Source organism: Alexandromys fortis, unplaced genomic scaffold (genome assembly GCF_014885135.2).
Source record: "Alexandromys fortis isolate MF-2015 unplaced genomic scaffold, M_Fortis_MF-2015_v1.1 scaffold_42, whole genome shotgun sequence".
NCBI classification, from domain to species: domain Eukaryota; kingdom Metazoa; phylum Chordata; class Mammalia; order Rodentia; family Cricetidae; genus Alexandromys; species Alexandromys fortis.
In genome coordinates, this window is record NW_026067934.1 from 1,204,283 (window position 1) to 1,222,411 (window position 18,129).

The 18,129-nt window shown below is 46.6% G+C and overlaps 1 protein-coding gene across 1 annotated transcript; it reads right to left on the bottom strand.

Annotated features, from left to right (window-relative positions):
• Window positions 1-767: 767 nt before the first annotated feature.
• On the bottom strand, window positions 768-6,053 carry Tektl1 (tektin like 1). Its single transcript, XM_050145970.1, has 7 exons — window positions 5,484-6,053; window positions 3,925-4,029; window positions 2,814-3,012; window positions 2,337-2,503; window positions 2,134-2,229; window positions 1,925-2,038; window positions 768-1,016 (listed from the first exon to the last, which is right to left on the bottom strand). Exons 1-7 carry the CDS (start codon window positions 6,051-6,053, stop codon window positions 768-770), a joined length of 1,500 nt encoding a protein of 499 aa, XP_050001927.1.
• Window positions 6,054-18,129: the final 12,076 nt, after the last annotated feature.

Genomic DNA, 18,129 nt, shown 5'->3' on the forward strand with positions numbered 1-18,129 from the left:
TGCAGTAAGCACCCCTTGTTTGTGATTTCTAGGTCCTGGGACCCAGGGAGAACAGACAGCAGAGTTCTCTGCTGGTGTTTGAGGTAACCAGAACACACAGGAGGAACTGAGCTACAACAGGATGTGAATGGGCCTCTCCCAAGAGAACACAGCTGGCTGCAGGGGATGGATTTGTGAGCTTCACAAGGGTAGTGCTGCCTGCCACCTGCCTCGTTCTAAGTCTGGTACTTTATGTGGGGTGAGGATAGAAGCAGAGACCAGAGGCATTCTGCTAAGAGGGCAGGCTCTATAGCCTTGGGTGGAGATTCTGTGTGACCTTGGGCTTAACTTCTCTTTGCCTGGGTTTCATTTCATTCCATGAAATGTTAATAAGAGTTCCGTGTTACTGCTCAGGTTCCGATAGGGAACAGCTACGCTACCGACTTTCTATAGATATACTCATCTGTTTTTACCACAGCCATTCAGAACAGGGGCTGTAATACTCACTTTACAGGCCAGAGCGACTGAGGTTGGAGAAGGACAGTGTGTGCGTGACCCAAAGCCAAGCAGCTTGAAACCAGGGACCCGGATTTGGATCCTAACAATCTGACACCAAGTGCACATTAGGTTTTGTGCCACAATTGACATAAGTAGGTGCCTAATAAGTGACAATATCTTTAATTATAGTTCTGCTAGAGGGCGTTTGAAGGGAAGATGAGTCAGAGGGGAGGGAGAGTTATCTAGCTGGAGACACCTCTCCGGTGGCCTGAGCACAAGGCCAGCTGTGGTCACTTGGGGACAGTACTGGTTCGGTTGCACGGTGGTGTGCGAGGGTCCCAGTCATTGACCAGGTTCTGTGCCTGCGCATAGCACACATGCGGGTGGCGCTGGCGCAGGCGCAGGCGCACGACATCGTAGTCGACGTCATGTCCTGTCTTTTTGCAGTTGATGCTCCAGGCTAGGTTGTTGTGTGTTGTGCGGAGCTCTTCTAAATTCTTTTCCATGTGCAAGTTGTGGCGCGTCAGCTTGTCAGTACCCTGGAGAAGGAGAGGGCAGCGATCTTGCTGGGGAAGGGCGGGGCCTCGGCGAGGAGGTGGCAAGGCTGCACTGGGAGGGGCAGGTCCTGGCAAAGGATCAAGGGGCTTTGCAGGGGGAGGAACAGTGCTTTAAAAGGGACAGGGCAGCAGGTCTGTTGTGGAGGCTCCGGTCTTGTGGAGAAGGGGTGTGGGCGTTCTGCGCAGGGCTTTTAGGAAGTATTGGAGCTAGCACAGGCTTTCTGAGGAGGATATAGGCAGTGCTGGGGGAGGTGGGGGCTGTTCTGAGGTGGAGCGGAGCCAAACTGGGGAGGGGATGTGTTGCGGGTGGGGCGGGGTCTCGCTAAGGAGACTTAGGCTGGGGAAAAGTTGGGTGGTGTTGGGGAAGAAGGGGCTGTGCTGGGAAGGGAGTGGGCAGTGCTGGAGGACTAGCGAGCCAAACCCAGAGCCTTGAGCTAGTGCTATATCTGGCAGGCATGAGCGTAGAGTAGATGTGAAGAAGGCCAGAATTCTATGCAGGGGCAGGTGTTAACACTTGCCAGGCGTGCACCATGAAGGGCCCCGCTTTCGAAAAAGCATAGCCGAGGAGGTAGATGTCAGTTGCATAGGTCCCAGGGGAAAAAAAGCTGACCCAGGTTCGTGTGAAAAAACCACAACACAACACAACACACGCATAGATGACTGAGATGGCTGAGGGAGGGGATGCTCTTACAGCAGGATGCTCCAGGAATGGTGGAACACATCTGAGCAATGTATGCTAAGAGTTTCAGACTGGACTGTGGGAGGGCCAAACCGAGGATGGTGTGCAGCAACGTGACTGGTTTGAAACGCTGTCGGGTTCTTCCTAGGACAGGTGTACTTGGGGAAGAGAACTTAGCAGGACGGGGCCCCCACCACCCCGAGTAGCATACCTGGGCAAGGCGCGTAGCCTCGGGGAGCTGGGTGCCCACGTGTCTCTGATACATGCGAACCAAGGGTCTGTTCAGCTTCTCTCGAGCCTCCAGATTTTTTTTCAACAGAGGACCCTGGAAGAGTTTGTTGTGGGGAACAGTGAAGCTGAGCTTACCACATACATGCACTCCCCCGCCCCCTTCTTACAGAATTCTCCCTCAAACCTTACCTTGATAAGGCCCCTCGTGACATACATCTCTTGGTTGAATTTCATGCACCGGTGGATAGTTCCCCTCATTAGCCCTAAAGTCATGGTCATTCTTTCCTGCAGATGGGGGAACACAGAGGTCTCCAACTGGGCCACTGTCCCTTCCTTCCCCACCTACTCCAGCAGTAGCCACCCTCTGGAGCCTCTCCAGGCTGCCTGGGCACCTTCAACTCCGAGGTCTCACGCATCTTCTGCGCCAGTGTGCCGCATACGCGGTCGCTGATCTCCTGTTGCTGATTTTGAATGTCCACCTCATTCTTTGCCATCTCCGCTAAGGTGTCTTTGGACTCCATCAACAAGCGCTTGGCTTCAAACAAGGCCTTAGCACAGGCTGTGAAAGCACAGGATGTCCATGGGGGCCACAGGCCGCTATCACTCTCCTCCCCCTCCCTTTTGTATGATGGTGGTAGGCCAAGGGTGAAGGGCCATGGATGAAGGACTGGGAGAATGCCCAGGTAAGGGCTAGTAACTGAGGATAATTTAAATTGTGCCTTGGAGTGACTTCTTTTGAAGTGGAACCTGTGAATGCGTGGGTGTTATTAAAAGCGTCCAGGGAAAGAGGCCACGCAAGGCTGTGTACTTAAGGAACAGTTAGTTAATGGAAGACATAGGTTTAGCAGAGACCTTCCCATGGTGCCTACCTGGGGTATATGTGCCCACAGGGTCAGGGGGAGGTGTTTTCAGGCCCTGAGTTCGAGGAGTTGGGGGTCTGGTGATGTCCACCCAGGAGTGGCGGCCAGCTTGCTCCAGGACCTTGTCCAGCGGCTGGTTCATGAGATCCACAGCTTGAAGCCTTTCCTGATAGTAGAAGTCCAGATTGTCCCGGCAGGAGGCCAGAGCCTGAGAGCCAGAGAAAGAAGGAAGAGAGTCAGCTTGGGGGTTGAGGGTAGGGCTGAAGCCACCCCAAAACACAAAAGCTACCTCAGCTCATAGTTAAAGTGCAGCCCAACTTCGTCAAAATAGAAGTCTTTTTGCATATGTAAATGTCATTGTAAACACATCTCCCACCTAGATGCTGGAGAGGCTTTTGGAAACAGGTGCTATTTCCTGATGCGTTTTCTCTTCATCTACTGAACCAAGCCGGTAGTTTTGCGAGTTTTTTTTTTTTTTTGGGGGGGGGTGGGTGGTAGCAAATTACAGTCTATAGACTGGTGCCTGCTTTGATTTTTATTTCTTTAAGTGAAAAAGAAAGACTTATTTATTTATTTATGTATATGAATGCTCTATCTGTATGTATGCCTAAATGCCAGAATGGGAATCAGATCCCATTATAGATGATTGTAAGTCACCGTGTGCTTGCTGATAATTGAATTCAAGACCTCTGGAAGAGCAGCCAGTGGGGGCTTGGTGCCCTGCTAACAGGGACAAATTGGTCAGATACCATTCCCACCTAGAGGAGTCTGTAGACAGAATGGACTAGAAGCTGAGTATCAGGAGAAGAGGGCTATTTAGTTATTTGCTGTGTTTTTTTTTTAAACGTTTTTTTATTGCCGGGCAATAGTGGTGCACACCTTTAATCCTAGCACTCTGGAGGAAGAGGCAGGTGGATCTCTGTGTTCCAGGACAGCCGGGACTGTACAGAGAAACCCTGTCTCGAGAAACCAAGAAGTTTTTATACTAATTTTACACAGCGGGTTTCACTGTGACATTTTTATAACTGTACACAATGTACTTTGACCATATTCATCCCCACTTAGGTCAGAGCAGTTTGTGCCTTCGGCATCCAGGTGTCCCTCTCCAGGACCCCCTAACCTTGAGCAAGGTCTCCGATTTCTCCATGTCTTTCTCCATTTTTCTCTTCATGGACTTCAGCTCCTCTTTCTCCCAGACCAGCATGCTGTCAGCCTTGTCTGGAATCTAGAAAACAAGGGGAGAATTACTCTCAGGAGAAGGCTGGAGGTGGGGAGTTATCGTTCATAGTGGAGAAACATCACATCCTTGTGAACTGCAGAGACTGGAACTTGCAATTGGAGGAGTTTTACTCCATTGGGAGTGGGGAGTGGGGAGTGGGTCTGGGACCTTTTATATTTTTGGTTATGAGCCTAGCCTTTAAAGGTTTTGAGACATCTCTCCAGCCTGGATCTGGGGCTTTTTAAAAGTTTGATGACTGGGCTAAGTTCCAGCCTTCAGTGCTGGGGCTACCGGCACTCTCAGTCCTGTCTGACTTTTCTGTGGCTGTGAGTATTCAAACTCAGGTCTTCATGTTAGCACAGAAGGGTTCTTTCCCGCCGAGCTATCTCCCTAGCTCAGTGCTGGGCTTTATTTTCCATTTTTTTTTTTTGAGACAGGGTTTCTCTGTGGCTTTGGAGCCTGTTCTGGAACTAGCTTTTGTAGACCAGGCTGGCCTTGAACTCACAGAGATCTGCCTGTCTCTGCCTCCCGAATGCTTGTACTTCCATTTTGTGTGGGATTGTGGTTCATCTGGTTTGAGAACCACAGTGTCACCAAGTACCCTTATGAAGGTGGTCGTTTCTCCCGTGAAGTTGGGGCATCATGGCCTTGTAGCCAAGGCAGACCACTGTTGGAGCATGGGTAGAGGTGATTTGATGTTCAGACTTGGGGCTGTGGATTTTCCTCGTTGGGAAGATTTTCATGCCCTGTGACTCAGGAAGGATTTGGAAGTTTGTCTACTGGCTAAAGGAGCTGGGGATTTTATCCGTTTGTAAGCAGCCTGACAGGAATGGAGATATTCTAAAGAGACACTTGTGTCCTTCAATCTATCAATGAACCCCAGGAAACTGGAATTCACCCCAGATCCCTCATACTGGGAGAAGGAAAAGGCCTGGTGCCTGCTGGAAGAGGAATTTTCATTCCAGAAAGGGATTTCACACAATACTGCTGGTTAGACCACCTTGTTGGGGAGACAGAGCTGACTCTAAAGGTCAGCGATGAGCAGGACCAGCTTGACTCGGACTGCTTAGATGTGGGCATCGTGGCTCCCTCTTTAAATTTTAATCTCACTGAGGATCACGAAGATGGACAGAAGAGGGTCACTGAATGGATCTCCTTGTCCCTCTTCTCGGCGTGGCCTCATTGATTAAATCTTTTTTTTTTTTTCGGCTTTCTACTATTAATTTGGCTCTTCTAATTGGCTTATAGAGGACGGGTGGCCAAACTTTGTTTCTTCGAGCTACAGATTGCCACTCCAATTTTGTAATTCTTTAGGGGAGACTTTTAGGCTTTGGAACTTGGAGGCATAGCCACCCTATCCTGGGGTTGTTCTCGCTGGAAATGGAGCATGGGAGGTGTTGTCCATCTGAGGAAGGAAGCGTCAACCTCTGCCTCTGGTGTGGTGGCGGGGAGGGTCACACCTTCTCGGACTTGGGTCGGTAGCCCCGCAACTTGACGCTCTGCTGGTTGATGAGCAGGCCCTTGCGCACCTCGCTGAGTCTGCGATCGCTGGCTTCGCGCTGGCGCAGCAAAAGCCGCAGTTGCCCATTGATCTGGTGCTGCGCGCGGCCGAGGCGGGCGGCAGTGAGGCGCGCCCCGCGCGCGTGCGCGTGCACAATCTCGGCGGTCTGCTGGGCACGCGCGTCGCGGTGCATAGGCAGCGGTAGGCGCGCGTACCAGGCCGGGGGCTTCATCTTCCCTTTCCACAGAGTGACGCCTTCTCCGGGCGGTGGCTTCTCCAGGGTGCCGCCGCCTTTCAGCATCTCCACGCGAAAGCGCCAGGGCTCCATGTAGGCGGCGCGGCCCAGGTGGCGAGCCAAGTTCGGGTCCAGCACACTGTCTTTGGGCTGCCACATGGTCACCGCCTCCTGCCCGCAGCGATCGGTCAGAAGGTGCGCCTTGCGCGAAGTGGCCTGGGCTGCTTGGCGCCATTCTGGAGCCCCGACGCGCGAGTCCTGGCCGCGGTCGGTGGAGGGTAGCACCACAGGCATGGTTCCTAACTAGGTATCCGGATTTGGACCGGGATCCCCTAGCTGAATGGGCAGGGGTTCACCCACCCCTAACCACACACCAGTCTTTCCTGGCTGCTAGAATGAGTGTGCCCAGAGCTCCTCTCACCATGGCAACCAGGAGGACAAGCACGCAGATCGCGTTCCAGAAGTGGGGGAGGGGAACAGAAAACTGGAGAGGCGGGATCATACCTAGAAATTCTGTTCGGAATGTTTGAGGAATTCACTTTTATGGAGTTCCTCTCGTGATTTCTCTTGATTTTGGAAAGATCAGCCAACCTATCCCTACTAGCAGATGACATGTTCTTGCATTTTGAAAATCCTAAGGGATCTACCAACAGTACTAGTACTATTATCAGTAGTCTTGAGGCATGCTCGAATACTATATACATGTATTTAGTGTGTGCGCGCGCACGTGTGTGTGTGTGTTTACCAACCACCACAGTGTGTGTGTGTAGGCGAGAAGACATCCCTCAGCAATCATTTCTCATCGTGTGGGTTCCAGGATCAAACTCACCATGTTTGGTGTCAAGTGCCTTTAGCTGAGCCATCTGGTTGCTCCCCCAGTTACTTTTTTTACTCTTGGAATGAACAATCAAAAAACTGAATTAAGAATACAATTCACGGGGCTAGGGAGATGGTTCAGTTGGTAAAGTGCTTGCTTTACAAGCACAGGCGCTGAGTTTGACTCCCAGAACCCACGTGAAAACATTCCAGCTGGTTTGATGGTGAGACTCTCTGGGGAAACTGAAATGAGGATTCCTGGATTGACTGGCCATCAGCCTACTCTCCACTTGGCCATCTCTTGGCTAGTGAGAGACTCTGACTCAAAAAATGGCGGAAGAGACATCAAAGACAACTGAGGTTTTCGTGCACCTGCACACTCATAACCTTAAAAAAATTCCATTTATAATAGCACCACAAAGATTAAAATACTTAATATTCCCCAGCTCTTAGGACATTCGAAGTTATTTTCTCACCTCAAAGTACATGCCTTTAATCCCAGCACTTGGGAAGCAGAGGTAGGTTGATCTCTGTGAGTTCGAGGCCAGCTTGGTCTACAGAGCTAGTTCCAGGGCAGGATCCAAAACTACAAAGAAACCCTGTCTCGAAAAACCAAAAATCAACCAACCAGCCAAACAAACAAACATAAAACCCTTCAGACTGCCTTACAGGAGAGCAATGATGGGTCAGTTTTGTTCACAACCATGCCTAAGCGAGGACTACTTAGATATGCATAATTATGGTCTCTTCTTTAAGAGACCTGTGGTCTTTACAGAACCCCAAAGGTGGAGACTTGAGGTCACTGGATCTCCTTGTCAGTCCTTCCAATTTGACCATAGTGAATAAATCTTTCTTTTCTGCTTTTTTTTTTATTATCAAGTTGGCTGTCTTAATTGGTTTGTAAAGGAAGGCCAGTCATCTGCATGCACGTGGGACACAGGAACTCACACAGGCACACATCCATAGTCTTAATTAGTATTCTATTGCTGTGAAGAGACACTGTGACGAAGGCAATTCTTATAAAAGAAAGCATTTAAGGTTTGTTTCAGTTTTAGAGGGTTAGTTCATGATCATCATGGAGAGAAGTGGGCAGACAAAGTTCTGGAGCAATACCTGATCCAAAGGCAGCAGGGAGAGAGAGAGAGAGAGAGAGAGAGAGAGAGAGAGAGAGAGAGAGAGACTGAGACTGGACCTGGGGTGCACTTTTTAACCTTCAAGCCCACTCCCAGTGACACATCTCCAACAAGGTCACACAGATCTCCTTCCCAAAGAGTTCCTCTAACTGGGGACCAAGTATTGAAACATATGCATTTATGGGGCCATTCTCATTCAACCCACTATGACTTAGTCGCAGAAAAGATGTCATCTCTAACTCCCAGTTTTGATTCTCCATGCCAGCTCTCAAATCTTACTTGTGGCCTCAATGGTGCACTGCATTCTGTATTTTTTTAATATCTTTTTCTCTTATTTGACAATTTCATACATATATACAATGTATCTTGACATTATGTACCTCTAAATAAATCTCCCTTTTGACTCCCTCTGGATACCACTCCAACACATCTCCTTGTGCTCACCATTTCCTCTCCCTGTAACCCACTGAGTCCAGTTAGTGCTGCCTGCGGGGATGTTGACTGTTTTTGATGGTTCAGTCTGGTGCAGGTGACCACAGCTGCAGTGGGGCTGTCTGTTACTGTTATGGCCACATCTTGTCTGGAAGATAGCATTCCACAGTCTTCTCTGCATCCTCTGGCCCTTACATTCTTAACTGCCTCTCTTCTGTGATGTTTCCTGAGTCTTGGGGCGTGAGGGTGAATTCTGTTTTAGGCTTAGCATTCAACAGTTGTCCCCCCCAACATCAGACAGGACAGGGTTTCTCTGTGTGGCCTTGGCTGTCCCGGAACTCACTCTGTAGACCAAGTTGGCCTTGAACTCAGAGATTCGCCCGCAGCTGCCTCCCAGTGCTGTAATTAAAGGTGTGTCCACCACCGCCTGGCATCAACAATCTTTTATTCTCAGTACATTGGCCGGTTATGACTCTTTGTCTTAACTGCTACCCATGGTAGAAGCAGCTTCTCTGGCCAAGGCTGAGAGTAGCGTAATTCATGGGCATAAAAAGAATATGTAGAAGGCAATTTGGCAGCATGCCCATGTAGTCAAACAACAATACTATGTTCCTCCTAGGGTTATGAACTCCAAGGCCACTGACTTGGAGAGGCCAAGTTTATATATGACCAGGTTTATATTACCAGGCATGAATTCCTTCAATGTCCCATTTTAGATAGTGGTCTTTCCCAACTTTTCTACATTTGAAGATAGGCAAACCATTTTCTGCTCTACATTTTTTTTCAATTTATTTATGTCATGTGTATGGGTGTTTTGTCAGTATGTATGTCTGTGCAGCATATATACCTGGTTCCTGGATCCGATGAGGGCACTGGATCTTAGGACTGGTCTTACAGACAGTTGTGAGCTGGGAATCTAATATGGATGGGTCCTTTGGAAAATTAGCCAGTGCTCTTAACCACCGAGCCACTTCTCTAGCCCTGATTCTGTTCTTCTCTTAAACATTCTACTTTTGTTTTTAAGTATGTGTATGGTTATATATCTGTGCAAGGAGATGTGCACATGAGTGCAGTTGCCCAAGGAGGACAGAAAAGGGCATTGGATCTCCTGGAGCTGAAGTTACAGGTGGTTGTGAGCTGCTGGACTTGGGTGCTGGGATTCAAACTAGGGTTCTCTGCAAGCACAGTGCACATTCTTAATTGCTGAGCCACCGCTCCAGCCTGCTCCAACTGTTTTAAAGCCTACTGCTCACACCTGGGTTGATAGCTATTATGGTCTGGCTCTGAAATGTCCCCCCAAAGTTTGCGTATTGTAGATTAGCAGAGTTTCATTCAGACATTTGGGAAGTGATTGGTTTGTGAGAGTCTGACCTCATCAATGGATGGATCCATTGATAGATTTATATCTTAATGAGGTATCATAGATGGTATAAACTTTATGAGATGGGGCCCAGTAGGAAGCAGGTCACCATGGGCATACTCTTGAAGGAGATATTGTCCCTGGCCCCCTCCTTTGCCTGTCCTGGCTTCCATAGGTGAACAGCTATGCCCCACCATACTTTCCCTACAATGGTGTTCTGCCTGATCACATGCCACAACAATGGATCAGAAACCTCTGAACTTATGAGTCGAAGTAAACGTTTCTTCCCTTAAATTCATTCGCCCAGATATTTTGTCCCAAGGTGACTTGTACCAAAGATGTCTCAGAGGACACACTGATTACAGGCTGAGATTGGCTCTCAGTCTCTAAGAGATTAATGGTGACTTCCCAAAAGTGTTTCCTAATGTTATAGTCAGCTCTGTGTGGATTCCACACCCACATATCCAAACAGCTACAGAGACATACTGTAATTAAACTGAACATGTACAAGTATTTCTTCTGTCTCTCTCTCTCTCTTTCTGTATACACACGTGTAGGTGTGCATTGTGTACATGCATGTGGGAGCCTGAAGTTGATATCAGAAATCATTCTTTATCACTCTTTTACCTGATCCAATGAGGCAGGGGCTCTCAATCAAACCCAGAGCTAACCGATATGGCTAGTCTATGAGTCAGCTTGTTTAGGGGATTACAGGCAGGGCACCACACCCACCTAGCATTTATGTAGGCTTCAGGATCTAAACACCGTCCTCATGTTTTAGGTAAGCATTTAACCACTGAGCTATCTTCCCAAGCCCTAAATTTTAAAAATTGCTATTCACTAAGTGATAGAATATAAAAACTACTTACATAGCACCCAAATATTTAGCATTATATAACAGTTTAAGAGCTAGTTTAGCATACTCAAGAGGATGTGTGTGGTTTCTAAGCAAATAATACATATTACTTTAGAGGGGGGATGTGACTCTGGTGGATTTGGTCTCCGAGAGGGTGTGGGAACCTCCGCGGCATGAAAGGGAGGACTGTGTACAGGAGGCCAGCATCCCTCAAGCCGTATGCATGCCAATCTGGTTATTAAGTGTTTGATAGCTTCATGCGTTTATGTAATCAAGTTTAGTCGCTGTCACTCAGTTCCCCTCTCCCACCCCCTCCATTTCCTGCTGGACCAGTCTTCTCAGGAAGTCCAGCTTCTACTTTCATGTCTTCTTGTGTGTGACCTGCTGAGTCTAATTAGAGCTGCCTGCAGGAGCGTGATTATCTACAGGATATCACTGAGGGAAATAACATCCCTTCCGCAACAACAGTTAACGGCCAGTAGTCCCTCAGCGTGCTGGTGGTGGGGCTCCATGGGCCCCTTCCTCATCTAAGATGACATATTGAGGGCCCCACTATTTCTGAGTATATATTCTTTGAGAATCTCGTATGTGTATAAGATGCAGTTTGATTATATCCACCTTCCCTATACCTCTTGCTGGACTTACCTCTCACCTCCCCACTTCATGTCTTTTCTTTTTTACATAAACCACTAAGTATAATTCGTGTTGCCTGTATACACACATATGTGGGCCCATGCACTGGAGCATGAGCAGCCTAGTAGGGACCATGAGAAGGATCCAACCCTGTGCATGTAGGTTGTCGGGGTCCAGCCCTGACAAATTATTTCTCAGACCCGAGGGGAGGCGAGGGAATAAAGACACAACTCACACGACTTCATCGGGAGGTAGTTTTCAGGGATCCCTCATGAAATTCTGAGTTCACATCCTGAAAATTCACCTGCATTTATTCTCCAAACAGCTTTTGTACCAAAATGTAACCTGAGGGGGAAATCAATCAGCATTCTGTTTCCTAGGTCACGTCCACACTTTTCTATGTCCATTTTGTCAAGCCTTCCTATCTTCCTGCTGTGTCACATAGACTGAATTAACACCTTTTCCCAGGCGACCTTCCAATTACAGAGAAGGAGCAGAGCGACATTAGCATATCCTGACCTTTTGTCTAGGATAGCATCAGTTTGTCTGGAAATGCTAGGTGACCGCCTCCTGTGTGGCAGGTGCAAATTGTAGCCTGAAATTCTGGCCAACATACAACGTAGAAATATGGGCCTGTATAATACAGCCCTATAGTAGGTCTTGTGCAGAAAGTCACAACTGCAGGGACTACATGCGTACAATGGTTATGCCACATCCAGATGACATCTTTTGGCTGCACTTGTCCTTATCCTCTGCCTTTTAGGCTATGAAACTAATGTATGCACTTTGTGGAAAATGTGGAAAACACGGACACAATGAAGAGGATGGAATTGATTCACCTTTAATCTTACTATCCAGAGACACTCATTCTGAACATATTCTTTGGTTCACTGTGGCCATCTCGCTATATGCCCTGCTTCTTTCTCACTCAAGTCAATGGGGGAATTGCATTTCTTTGAGAAATTAGCTCTCTGAATTTTATAAATAACATGTTATAGAATTCCTTCTTGCTGACTTTTGGCTGAGGCTGTCTGTTCCATATTGTGCGTGTCAAGTAGGTAGAGGTAGAAAGTGGCTGGGTGGGTGAGTGGCTGAGGAGAGAGAGCCTTTGAAAAATTCCAGCTCCTCTTTCCTTTTTTCTTTTGCTATCACATGGAAATGCCCTTCGCTCTGAAATCTTGGCAGGTAATTATCAGAGACCCTTTTTTAGGTTCCCCGATGTCTTCCCTTCTGGGGCACTGGTTTCTACTTTTAGCAGGTGCCCCCTTTCTCTTGGAGATAATCACATCAATTGGTCTCTCATTCCAGGGGGATGTGACCTAGAATCTGTTTGTCTTTGAGAAACGAGGTCGCTTTCCTGGTGGAGGTGTCAGGAGACATGGGAAGCCCCAGGCTGTGTGGAATGCTTTCTGGTCACCTCCTGTAGAGGTGGTGACCATATAGGTCAATGAGTGATAAGGATTGGTTCATGTGGCTGTAACCTTATTGGCCCTTTGAATTGACTCAGGCCAGAGTCATCAAAAGCCTTTGCATTTAGTAGCTCCTACTGTTTTTTTTTTTTTTCCAGTTTCTTACAACTTGATCCAGAGGTAGTATTTAAAATTGTTGAGCACCCAAAACTTGATTCCATTCCTGGGACAGTTAGTTTTAAATGCCAACTTTACACCATCTGGAATTAAATGGGGAAAAAGTCTCAGTGAGGGACTGATTAGTTCAGGCTGATCTGTGGGCATGTGTATGGGGGATTGTCTTGATTGTTAATTGATGAGGAAAGACCTAGCCCACCGTGAGTGGCACCATTCCCTTTGCAGGGAATCTTGGCCTGGATAAGTGTAGAGAGGCGGTTGAGCATGAGTGAGCATGTATGTATTCACAGCTCTCTTCCCTTCACAGTGGATGCAGTGTGACTAGCCGTTTCAAGTTTCTACCTTGACTTCCCTAATGTGATAGACTGTAACCCCGAATTATAAGCCAAATAAACCCTGCCTTCTCTAAGTTGCCTTTTGTGAAGGGATTTTATCACAGTAGCAGAAATGAAACTAGAACACTTCCTTTATATTCTTACATATAACTTTTCTACCTCTACTCTCTGTCCTTCATAGGCAGAGGCAAAAGTATCCTTAGAATTTGCAGGCCAGCCAGTTTAGCTAACCAGTGAGCTTAGGTTCAATGAGAGACCCTGCCTAAAAATGTGTGTTTATGGGGAGGGAGCTGCTGAAAAGATGGTGTCTTAGGGTTACCAGTTATGTAATAAAATGCCATGACCAAAATCAGGTGGGAAGGAAAGGGTTTGTTTGACTTACACTTCCACGTTGCAGTCCATCACTGAAGGAAGTCAGGACAGGAACTCAAACAGGGCAAGAACTTGGGGACAAGAGCTGATGCAGAGGCCATGGAGGGGAGCTGCTTACTGACTTGCTCCCCATGGCTCACTCAGCCTGCTTTCTTATAGAACCCAGGACCACCAGCCCAGGGATGGCACCACCCACAGTGGGCTGGGCCCTTCCCCATCAATCACTAAGAAAGAAAATGCCTTGCAGGTTTGCCTACTGCCTCATTGTATGGAGACATTTTCTCAACTGAGGTTCTCTCCTCTCTGATGAGTCCAGTTTGTGTCAAGTAGACATAAAACTAGCCAATATAAATGGCTCAGTGGATAAGAGCACTTGTTGCTCTTGCAGAGGACCCAGGTTCAATTTCACATTACCCTATGTGGTGGTTCACAATTTTCATAACTTCAGGTCCAGGAGATCCAACATGCTCTGATTTTAGTGGGTACCAGACATGCATTTGGTGAATATATATACATGCTCATAAATATAAAATAAAATAAAAAAATCGAAAAAGCAAACAAATGACAGACCCAGGAAGTAAATAAAGCATGTGAGTCTCAGGATGTCCTTGAAATTTATGAGATTCATAAAGTCCTTTCCAGAGGTTACTTAAGCAGAAAGAACTCCTGGGAAGAGGAGATTCTGGCCTGTTGAGTTGCCTGCAAGGTGTGTAGGGACCCAGTTTCAGGTTACAAAAAAAAAAAAAAAGCTCAGGATAAAATGCCTAACTGTGGTGCCTATCAGAAAGTGCATGTTGGCCTCCTGGATCTCTTAATATCTCAAGTACCTGCTTCAGAAGGTCCATGCTGATGTCCTGGCTTTTTTCACTCCTCCCTGACCCTAAACTTCTCCAGATCATGGGCTTCCCTTTGTATAGCTTCTCATTCCTATATAATCCTGCCATTTTGGCTGTGAGCTCTTTTGGCTCTCAGCTTTCTATCGGTTCTCTCTCTCTCTCTCTCTCTCTCTCTCTCTCTCTCTCTCTCTCTCTCTCTTTCTCTGACATTTCTCTCTTATCCCCTCTCCTTGGTCCTTCACTGCCTCCCATGGCCCAGTTCACTCTGCTGGCCATGTTTGGTGTACTACTTACTCTCCCTGCACTGGACTCTTCCAGATGCCTCTAGCTGTATTCTCCCTTCTATCTACAATAAACACCTTCTCAACCACATCCTCACTTTATAATGGGATGTAGTGTGAGTTTTCCCCCATGCTAAGATTGGCTTTTGATGACACAGCTGCCTTTGAGGCATCCATGCTTTTGTAAGCAACTCATCACCCATACTCTTGCAAGTAATCCCAATAAATTCAATGGCTTATCAAGTTGACCTTTGTTGATATTGTTACTTTGGTCAGTGATTGGTGCCCAGTCTGTGGGGAATAGATGTTTGTTCACATCTCCTCAGGAAAAAAAAAATCATATAGTACTTGCTCAGAATGGAAGTCTGAGCATGAAGTTAGATGCTTCCACAGTTGACTCTTGATATGAAACAATGACCCAAGATGACATTTATCTGTAGGCTGGTGAGAGACTGTATCCCAGAGAACCCAGCTAAGCCATGTCTAGACATGCAGGGATCCATTTGGTGTACGTACTATGTATTATTTTAAGTTGGTAAATTTGGAATCATTTGTATAAGTAATAGGTAACCCACGCACCGAGGTTCTGTCTCCATTTACTTTCTTACTTTTCACTTTTTATTTTATTTATGTGAATGTGTGTGTCTATGTGAGCATATGCTTTCAGGTACTTTCAGAGACCTGAAGAGGACAGTGGAGTCCTTAGAACTGGAGTTTCAGATAGCTGTGAGCTGCCCAACATGGGTGCTGGGAACTGAACTCTGTTCTTCTGGAAGATCAGCAAGTGCTCTTTACTTCTGAGTGGTAACTTTAGTTGCAGTGCCTCACTCCACCCATCACAAGGAGAAAGCTCATCCATGTTTTTGTGCTCCAAGGTTTTTTTTCTTTTGTGGTTGTTAACTGTTATTGTTGGAGTGTGTGTGTATATTATACTGCATACATGCGAGTGTGCAAATGTGCACACATAGAATGGCCAGTTCAGGAAATTGGATGTCTTCTTCTGTCACTCTCTGGCTTATTGACAGGGGACAGGGTTATTCACTGAACCTGGAGCTCACTACTTCAGTGAGGCCGTTGGATTCTTGGGATCTGCTTGTCTCTGGGCCCCTACCCACCAATGCTGGGGTTACAGATATGTGTAGCCTATGTCCAGTTTTTTTTTTAAAATGGGGATCTAAAAAATACATCTCATTTATTTTGTGTATTTGTATGTGTGTAAGCATGTATGTGCCATAGTGTGTGTTTATGTGTATGTTTGTGTGTGTGTGTGTGTGTAGGTCAGAAGACAACCCATGGGAGTCAGTCTCCTCTTTGTACCATGAGCTTACTCCTCATATGACATGATGCCATCTGCCTTCATGTAATTCTGAGCTTTTACTGGGCATCCAAAGGCTAGAGAAGCACCTGGTAGAATTCTCTGAAAAGTTGCAGGCTGCTTTAACTAAGCGTATTAATTTGACTTCTGACTCTGACTGGATGAGTAGTAATTAAAGACCAGTTCTTAAGTCGGTCAGCCTCAGGCAGTAGACAGAAAGTACAACAGGGCAGCTGCACATAGAAACTCACAGCAGTTATGACAGTCTTTACTCTAGACCTACACAAACTCAAGCTGGACAAAATCTCAGCATCAGCTGAGGAAGTGGAAGCTGGCGTGGAGGAGGGAGGTGGGCACACATTCCCTTTCCTAGCTGAGAAGTTATTGGTACTTGATGGCCGCAGAGGGAGGGAATCTGTTTTCTTTAAGGATTGGTGGACCACACTCCAAGGCAGGCTCCACATTCAAGAATATTTGGGGAACACAATTTGGACTAGATAGATTTAAAAAAGAACAATGACAACAAAATGTAGCATGGAGGGCCTGCTTGTTGGGATTTCTGTCCTGCCCAGTTCTCACAGCTGGCAAGTGCCAAGGAAAATCATACAAAGGTCTCCATAAGATTATAAACTAATTTCCCCATTAGCTCAGGCTTCTTATTAGCTCTTGTAACTCATATTAACCCATTATTCTTATCTAGGTTAGCTACATGGCTCAGTACCTTTTTCAGCAGGGTAGGTCCCATCCTGCTTCTTCGGAGGTCTGGGCAGGACTCAGGAGGAGCTTCCTTCTTCCTAAAATACTCCTGTTCTCTTTGCCCCACTTCTACTTCCTGTCTTGTTTTCCCACCTATACTTCCCGCCTGGCTATCAGCCAATCAGTGTTTATTTAAAATATTATTGACAGACTATAGATGATTGTCCCACATCAACAGAAGAGAAGATGAAGTTTGGTGGATGTGGAGGTAGTGGGAAGACCTGGGGGACGGATAAATCTGCTGGGAGCATGAGGGATGGGTCCAAAGCAATAACTGCTCTAGCTTCACTTTCTTCCATCCCTTCAACTTTCTGCTCTTCCCACGGCTTGAACCTAAGAGAAGTCAGAGGATCATGGGACAGTTGATATAGTTCATGAGTACCACTGTCCATGAGGACATAGAGCTGGTGAAGATGGATGGAGGGTCCTTGCAGGCCATGTAAGTTCTCCAGTCCTGTTTCTCATGATCACTCAGCTGCAAGATCAGGTTGGACTAGGCTTCCTGTCTTAGTATGATACCAAAGTAGATGGTTTTATTTTATTTATTTTATTTTTGAGACAGGGCCTGACTATGAAACCCTGACTACCCTGAAACTTATTATGTAGATCAGGTTGGCTTTGAACTGACGGAGATATACCTGTCTCTGCCTCCTGAGTTCTAAGATTAAGGTGTAGGTCACCACACCTAGCATAAGGTAGAAGATAATAAATGCTAAGCAAAGGCTGGAGGGAGGCTCAGCAGTTAAGAGCACTGACTACTCTTTCAGAGGAGCCAGGTTTGGTTCCCAGTATCCACATTATTTGTCTGAAACTCACAACTGACTGTAACTCCAGGTCTAGGAGAACCAACATCCTGGGGCACCTGGTACACATATGGTGCACAGACAAACATGGAGGCGGAATGCTCAATATGCCTAAAATAAAAATAAAAATATTTAAAAATGTTGAATAAATAATCCATGAGCTGGAAGGACATTTATCTTTTTAAATTTTTAATTTTTAAAGCTTACCTAGATAACATTGTGTTCTCATCATGTAGAATATGATTTAAATATTCTTATTTGTTTTGTGAAAATTTCATATATGCTTATAATATATTTTGATCAAATTCACCTCTCACACTCCCTTCAATTTTTTCCAGCTTCTCCCTTACATCACCCTCCAAACTTCATGTTCTCATTTTATGTCCCACTGAGTCCAATTAGTGTTGGTTTTAAGTGCATGGGTGTGGGGCCACTCGCTGGAGCCACCTACCTGGGATCACATCTCCCGTGAAAACTGATTCTTATGTCTCTGGCAGTTGTCAGCTGTCAGATGTTCCTCAGCTGGGGATGGGGGCTTATGTGCCCGTTCAGATCCATTCTGGAGTGTTGACTGGCTTTTTGTGCAGGTAATGGAGGCGCCTGTGAACTCACGGATGCAGTGGTCTTGCCATATGCAGGAGTCACTATTTTGTCCAGGTCTTCCCTAACCTCATGCACAGAGAAGACTCTGGCTGTCTTCACCACAATTAGCTCGGTTGTAAGCTTCTGTGTTAGTCTCCACACACTGCACCAAGAACTTCTCATGAGATCTGAGAGCTGTGCTATCCTGTGGGCCTGGAGATAACTATTTAGAATGGAGGTCGATACTATGTCCACTTAGAAAAGCGATTTTTAA